Below are 8,804 nucleotides of genomic sequence, written 5' to 3' on the forward strand. Positions count from 1 at the left end.
AATCAATGTCACTTAAAATTTTTATTCATTATTCCCATTCTTTTCTTCTCTCCCAACAAATTCCTCAAAAGTCCAGAACAATCCCTCTCTCTCTCTTTCGGAGAGGCACAAGCACATACACAGACATGTACACACACGGCAGTAACTTCCACCTACCAAATTCAATCACAAAGCTTCGGTCGGCTTGCGGCTATAGCAGAAGACACTCTCCCAAGGTTCCACACAGTGGAACTGAACCTGAAACCATGTAGTCATTGCTGTGTTGATATATTTGGATATTTATATGATACTAAAGTTGATATTCATAAATTTCATGTTGATAGCAGACAAAATATTCATAATTGTTCTTATGTTGTAATAAATTTTGATATTGATTCTATTACACCTGTATGAATAGTCAAATGTCTACTTAAGTGACTATTTCAGAGAATGATTTACCAGATATCACAATGATATGGCTTCTCTCTTGTATGCTTAAGTCTGTGTCTAGTTAAGCCACTACTTCCAGAGAATAATTTACCACAGATATCACAATGATATGGCTTCTCTCCTGTATGTACACGTTTGTGTTCAGTCAAGTTACTACTCTGAGAGAATGATTTTCCACAGGTATTGCAAAGATATGGCTTCTCTCCTGTATGAATACGTTTGTGCCTACTGAAGGTACCACTATCAGAGAATGATTTACCACAGATATTACAATCATATGGCTTCTTTCCTGTATGCGTACGCTTGTGTTTAGTCAAGTGACTACTTCCAAAGAATGATTTACCACTTATATCACAATGATATGGCTTCTCTCCGGTATGTGTAAGTTTGTGTTTAGTCAAGGTACTACAATCAGAGAATGATTTTCCACAGATATCACAATGATATGGCTTCTCTCCTGTATGTGTATATTTGTGTCTAGTCAAGTCCCCACTCTTAAAGAATGATTTACCACAGATATCACAACGATATGGGTTCTCCCCTGTATGTGTACGCTTGAGACTATTCAAGACGCCAATTTGAGAGAATGATTTACCACAGATATCACAATGATATGGCTTCTCTCCAGTATGTGTAAATTTCTGTTTAGTCAAGGTACTACTATCAGAGAATGATTTACCACAGATATCACAATGATATGGTCTTTCTCCAGCATGAATACGTTTGTGACAAGTCAAATAACTACTTGAAGAGAATGATTTACCACAGATATCACAATGATATGGCTTCTCTCCTGTATGTGTACGTTTGTGTATAGTGAAAACACTACTTTTAGAGAATGATTTACTGCAGATATCACAATGATATAGCTTCTCTCCTGTATGCATAAGTTTGTGTTGAGTTAAGGCAACACTTTGAGAGAATGATTTACTGCAGACATTACAATGATAAGGTTTCTCTCTTGTATGTGTGCGGATGCGCTTATATAAGTCACTACTAGAAGAGACTGATTTACCACAGATTTTGCAATGATATGGCTTCTCTCCTGTATGAACGCATGTGTGAATAGACAAGTGACCTTTACAAGTGTATGATTTACCACAGATATCACAATGATATGGCTTCTCTCCTGTATGTGTACGCTTGTGACTATTCAAGACGCCACTTTGAGAGAAAGATTTACCACAGATATCACAATGATATGGTCTTTCTCCAGTATGAATACATATGTGACTAGTCAAATGAACACTTTCAGAGAATGATTTCTGGCCTGTATGTGTAACAGTGTGTCTAGTCAAGTGACCGTTCTGAGTACTCAGTTTATCGACCGCGTAAAGATGAAACACAAAACTCGAAAAGATGTACAAAAAGACAGACGACACTGTCATTTATTTAATGTGGATTACATAAGAATGAAAAATCAAAGAACTTTCAAAACAATAATAAACGAAGTGGTAACGATGTCTGGACAAAAAACATTTTAGTCAATGTGTATTAAAACAATATCATTTACATACCTACTAAAATGACTGGATATATAGATCACAGGATGTATAAGACCTACGCTGCAAAACAGTTTTGTTCTTTAGCAATTTTTCACACCAACATTTTAAGTGCTTAACAAGTAGACTTCGATTTCTTGTGGAGAGAGAGAAGGAGAGAGTGAATGAGCAAAGGTATGTTTTGTCTTCACACCCTGAACTGCTTTATCTACCAACGTACTGTCAATTTGAATAGCTGGTCCCTCTGTTGGGGACCAGCGATGACAGTTACTTGTGGATATATGCATAACTGGAAGGACAAATCCCTTTTTGGCTTTAGTTAATATGTATATATCCGTGTACACTGTGGGTACATAAATGAGCTATCCATGGCTCCAATTGATGTTTTACTATTTAAACGAGGTAGGACCACTAAGGATAAAGGAAGATGATGATGAAAACACAAGAAAGACCAAATCAATGTCACTTAAAATTTTTATTCATTATTCCCATTCTTTTCTTCTCTCCCAACAAATTCCTCAAAAGTCCAGAACAATCTCTCTCTCTCTCTTTCGGAGAGGCACAAGCACATACACAGACATGTACACACACGGCAGTAACTTCCGCCTACCAAATTCAGTCACAAAGCTTCGGTCGGCTTGGGGCTATAGCAGAAGACACTCGCCCAAGGTGCCACGTGATGGGACTGAACTTGAAACCATGTAGTCATCGCTGTGTTGATATATTTGGATATATATATGATACTAAACTTGATATTCATGAATTTCATGTTGATGTTCATGAAATAAAGCCTGTCTTTTAGCAGACAAAATATTCATAATTGTTCCTACGTTCTAATAAATTTTGATACTGATTATGTTACACCTGTATGAATAGTCAAATGTCTACTTAAGTGACCCTTTTCAGAGAACGATTCACCGCAGATATCACAATATGGCTTCTCGCCTGTATGTGTAAGTTTGTGACTATTCAAGAGGCCAATTTGAGGGAATGATTTACCAGATATCACAATAAAATGGCTTCTCTTTTGTATGCTTAAGTTTGTGTCTAGTTAAGCCACTACTTCCAGAGAATGATTTACCACAGATATCACAATGATATGGCTTCTCTCCTGTATGTACACGTTTGTGTTCAGTCAAGTTACTACTCTGAGAGAATGATTTACCACAGATATCACAATGATATGGCTTCTCTCCTGTATGCGTACGCTTGTGGATAGTCAAGTGATGACTTTCAAAGAATGATTTACCACAAATATCACAATGATATGGCTTCTCTCCGGTATGTCTAAGTTTGTGTTTAGTCAAGGTACTACTATCAGAGAATGATTTTCCACAGATATCACAATGATATGGCTTCTCTCCTGTATGCGTACGCTTGTGTATAGTCAAGTGACTACTTCGAAAGAATGATTTACCACAAATATCACAATGATATGGCTTCTCTCCGGTATGTCTACGTTTGTGTTTAGTCAAGGTACTACTATCAGAGAATGATTTTCCACAGATATCACAACGATATGGGTTCTCCCCTGTATGTGTACGCTTGTGACTATTCAAGACGCCAATTTGAGAGAATGATTTACCACAGATATCACAATGATATGGCCTCTCTCCGGTATGTGTAAGTTTGTGTCTAGTCAAGGTACTACTATCAGAGAATGATTTTCCACAGGTAATGCAAAGAAATGGGTTCTCACCTGTATGCGTATATTTGTGTCTAGTCAAGTTCCCAGTATGAAAGAATGATTTACCACAGATATCACAATGATACGCTTTCTCTCCTGTATGCATAAGTTTGTGTCTAGTTAAGCCACTACTTTGAGCGAATGATTTACCACAGATATCACAATGATATGGCTTCTCTCCTGTATGTGTACGTTTGTGTATAGTGAAGACACTACTTTTAGAGAATGATTTACTGCAGATATCACAATGATAAGGTTTCTCTCTTGTATAAGGGTTTTTTGGCGTAGTTAAATGATTCATCATGAGAGAATAATTCGTCATACATATCACAAAGATAGCATTTTTTTCATTTCTATGAATATATTTTTGTTCAGTTGAGTCTCTATTTTCAGGCAATAATTTAATGTTGCTTCTTTTATCTGAGATCTTGTTTAATATGTAAATCAGGATGTGAAAACTGTCCACTCCTTTGTAAAGTTATCCAAGCTTAATTAACCTGTAAAGCAATCATCTCCTCTATATTCCAGACAGCAAAGACTTGAAATTGTTGCTGCTAATTCCATCATGCAGAAGAAATATTTTGCCATATTTTTTTCATAGATTTTCTTTCTATAAAAAGGTCGAAGTATTGATGAATGCTCTTTATAAATATATCGGCTTCCTTTAGTTGATGAAAGTTAATAAAAATATCAGAGGCACATCTGAATGAAGTAATTTCTTTTATGTGAACAGGATGTAATATTCTGAAATAGGAAAAGAAACAGTAAGATAAAGCGGATAGTTAACGACATAGCAATTCAACATTGCAAATATTGTTTTCTACTCTAGGCACACAGCCTGAAATTTGGGGGGAGAGGGCCAGTCAATTAGATCGACCCTCTCTGTCTCTGGCTTAGTGAAGTTCTTCACCTTCCAGCTCAGAAGGAAAATAGGGTTAGAGAGAAAATGCCGGTCCACGAAAATGTTTCAAAATCGATGGAAGAATGTTGCACGAATGTTGCGTATGGATGGGACCGCTTGAATACAAAGCAGGATGAACCCTAAGTCTCAGTGGTGAGGCGGGACCCGTGGCGTCCGAGCATATCCCGCCTCCCTACTCCATGCTGTAAGGTTGTCTTGTATATTTAATCATACGATATATCTGGCCTCATATCAGATTGCACTGTCCCCTCTTCGCTGTCCCCTTGTAGGAAATACAAAATTGGCGAAATGCTTAGCGGTATTTCGCCTGTCTTTCTGTTCCGGGTACAAATTCCCATGAGGCCGAATTTGCCTTTCATCCTTTCGGGGTCGCATTGAGGTCGATCTAATCGACTTAATCCCTTCCCCCAAAGTCGAGCACTTGTGCTTCCGGTAGAATGGATTATCATCGTCATTGTTTCATTCTCTCGGCGGCAAGCTGAAATAAGACCAGACCGAATTTACCTTTCATCCTTTTCGAGAAATACTAAGTTCCCTTTAATCGACTTCCCACTCCAACGAAACATTGCTGGCCCTGGGCCAAAATATGAAACCACAATCATCATTAATGTTATTTCGGCAATCTTTGTCAACTGACCGTTTTATCAGTGGCTTATAAAGAACAGGACAATACATATTAATGTTGTATTCTTCAATCGGTTTCCTCTCATTCTACTAATTAATTACGCCGTTTTTCTCTCATTTTACCAATTAATTTCCTTTATATCACATCTGACTATCGATCATCAGTTTTCATAAACAACATATAAACATTACATTTTCCAAGTTATTTAAGACCAGCAAATATATTTTCCTAATTATGTCTTCGCTTCGAAAAATAATTACTGTAACAACGAGAGGTTGGCATAATTCTATTGCTTACGTCATTATTAGTCGTATTACTATCACCATTACGACCTGGAAGAAAATATTTCCTCAACTTACCACATTCAGATATAAACAGTCGAGTCAGTGATAACGCCCTTAATTAAGAAATTAATTGGACCTTCGTTCAAGTATTGTACAAATTATTTCCCTTGATGCGATTGTATTTCTTCAATTCTCGACTGTTTGGATCCATTCCAGTTTTTGTATTTATCCTGTTCTGTCAAGAACTTGCCTTCCACTTAATTCCAATTTTCACCAGATTATTCTAGCAAAGTCTATTAATATATTCTACTGGCAGCTTCTTCAGACTCGCATCGCTCCAATTAAATGAAATGCAATGAATAAAAAACTTTCTTCATCTCATTTTTTTATTCCTGTCGTCATTTCATTAATCTCTACACTTCTTTTTCCCCCTTTTTGACTCTTTTACTCATTTCAGTCATTTGACTGCGGCCATGCTGGAGCACCGCCTTTAGTCGTGCAGATTGACCCCAGGACTTATTCTTTGTAAGCCTAGTACTAATTCTATCGGTTAATTTTGCTGAACAGCTAAGTTACGGGGACGTAAACAAACAAGCATCGGTTGTGAAGTGATGTTGGGGGGACAAACACAGACACACAATCACATACATATACATATATACGACGGGCTTCTTTCAGTTTCCGTCTACCAAATCCACTCACAAGGCTTTGGTTGGCTTGAGGCTATAGTAGAAGACACTTGCCTAAGGTGCCACGCAGTGGGACTGAACCCGGAACCATGTGGTTCGTGAGCATATGCCTGCATGTATGTGTGTGTATATATTTGTGTGTCTGTCACCCCAGCATCGCTTGACAAACAATGGTTGTGTGTTTTCCTCCCCAGGAAACACCATTTCCACTTGGCTATGGTGACACATCTGATGCTTCCCATGCCCAACTTTTCTCTCAGGGCGCTCACACTCTGTCATGTCTGCACACTGACATTACACATGCAGCAGAGCATAATCGGTGACTAGACTATAGTCGACACTGCCAGATATCTTAAGCATCTCTGCGGTGACTCCTGATGGGTCGGGGGCCATCCCTGTCTTCACACCCTGAACTGCTTTATCTACCAAGGTGCTGTCAATTTGAATAGCTGGTCCCTCTGTTGGGGACCAGCGATGACAGTAACTTGTCGATATATGCATAACTGGAAGAACAAATCCCTTTTTGGCTTTAGTTAATATGTATATATCCGTGTACACTGTGGGTACCCACAGTGTACACGGATATAAACGAGGTAGGACCACTAAGGTTAAAGGAAGATGATGATGAAAACACAAGAAAGACCAAATCAATGTCACTTAAAATTTTTATTCATTATTCCCATTCTTTTCTTCTCTCCCAACAAATTCCTCAAAAGTCCAGCACAATCCTCTTCAAAAATTCAAAGTCATTGCTGTGTTGATATATTTGGATATATACATAATACTAAAGTTGATATTCATAATATATTTTCATATTGATTCTGTTACACCTGTATGAATAATCAAATGTCTACTTAAGTGACCTTTTTCAGAGAATGATTTACCGCAGATATCACAATGATATGGCTTCTCTCCTGTATGAACACGTTTGTGAATAGTCAAGTGTTTATTCCAAATGTATGATTTACCACAGATATCACTGGGATATGGCTTTTCTCCTGTATGAATACGTATATGACAAGTCAAATAACTACTTGAAGAGAAAGATTTACAATGATATGGCTTCTCTCTTGTATGTGTAAGATGGTGTTTAGTTAAGTCATTGCTTGCAAAGAATGATTTACCACAAATATCTCAATGATATGGCTTCTCTCCTATATGCGTCATTTTGTGTGTGGTCAAGGTACAAGTTTGAGAGAATGATTTACCAAAAATATCACAATGATATGGCTTCTCTCCTGTATGAACACGTTTGTGAATAGTCAACTGACTATTCCAACTGTATGATTTACCACAGATATTACAATGATATGGCTTCTCTCTTGTATAAGGTTTTTTTGGTGTAGTTAAATGATTCATCGTGAGAGAATAATTCGTCATACATATCACAAAGATAGCATTTTTTTCATTTCTGTGTTTTAGCAGACAAAATATTCATACTTGTTGCTATTTTGTAATAAATTTTTATATTGATTCTGTTACACATGTGTATGAATAGTCAAATGTCTACTTAAGTTACCTTTTTGAGGGAATGATTTACCACAGTTGTTACAATGATATGGCTTCTCTCCTGTATGGACACGTTTGTGAATAGTCAACTGACTATGTCCAGAGAATGATTTACTGCAGATATCGCAATGATATGGCTTCTCTCATGTATGTGTACGTTTGTGCTTAGTTAAGTAATTGCTATCAAAGAATGATTTACCACAAATATCGCAATGACATGGTCTTTCTCCAGTATGAATACGTTTGTGTCTAGTTAAGTCACTACTTTCAAAGTATGATTTACCACAGATGTCACAATGATACTGTTTCTCTCCTGTATGAGTAAGTTTGTGTCTTGTCAAGGTATAACTTTGAGAGAATGATTTACCACAAATATCACAATGATATGGCTTCTCTCCTGTATGTCTACGTCTGTGCTTAGTTAAGTCACTACTTTCAAAGAATGATTTACCACAGATATGACAACGATATGGCTTCTCTCCTGTATGTCTAAGCTTGTGTCTAGTGAACGTAGAACTCTCAGAGAATGATTTACCACAAATGTCACAATGATATGGCTTCTCTCTTGTATGAACACGTTTGTGCATAGTCAACTGACTATTAAAATTGTATGATTTACCACAGATTTCACAATGGTATGGCTTCTCTCCTGTATGTGTATCTTTGTGTGCTGTCACGGCACCACTATGACAGAATGATGGTTTGTCACCTGTATCCGGGTTTTTCTCTTGAGTTAAATCATTCATCATGGGAGGGGAATTTCTCATACATATCACAAAGATAGTGCTTATTTCATATCTACGATCTTGTCAATTTTCGGATTTTGTGTATTATCGGATCTTGTGAAATTTCCGAAGTCCTTTCCCCACCCTCTCATTGCTTTGTGCACCTTTCCTTTTTTTTCATATTCATTTCCTACACATTGTTTTAAACCCATTTCCGTATATTTTTTGGATTTTCATTTCCGGGTCACACAGAGGCAAGAACAGGAACGGACACACAGACACAGAGACAAGAACAAGCACACACGCACACGCAGACACAGAGGCAAGAACAAGCACGCACACAGACACAGGGACAAAAAGTGGCACGGACACACAGACACAGAAGCAAAAAGCAGCACGGACACAGAAGCTAGATTAAGCACACACGCACAC

At 37.5% G+C, this 8,804-nt stretch overlaps 2 protein-coding genes across 2 annotated transcripts in view; one reads left to right on the forward strand and one right to left on the reverse strand.

The window, feature by feature from the left end:
• Positions 1 to 8,804, forward strand: part of LOC106876534 (uncharacterized) — a 123,893-nt gene that overhangs the window by 4,881 nt on the left and 110,208 nt on the right. The window lies entirely within an intron of this gene.
• Positions 3 to 5,852, reverse strand: LOC149130413 (uncharacterized). Its single transcript, XM_089345076.1, has 2 exons — positions 5,525 to 5,852; positions 3 to 4,362 (listed from the first exon to the last, which is right to left on the reverse strand). Exon 2 carries the CDS (start codon positions 1,815 to 1,817, stop codon positions 435 to 437), a length of 1,383 nt encoding a protein of 460 aa, XP_089201202.1. The 5' UTR covers positions 1,818 to 4,362; positions 5,525 to 5,852; the 3' UTR covers positions 3 to 434.

This window comes from Octopus bimaculoides, chromosome 29 (assembly GCF_046866305.1).
Source record: "Octopus bimaculoides isolate indiv1 chromosome 29, ASM4686630v1, whole genome shotgun sequence".
NCBI lineage: Eukaryota > Metazoa > Mollusca > Cephalopoda > Octopoda > Octopodidae > Octopus > Octopus bimaculoides.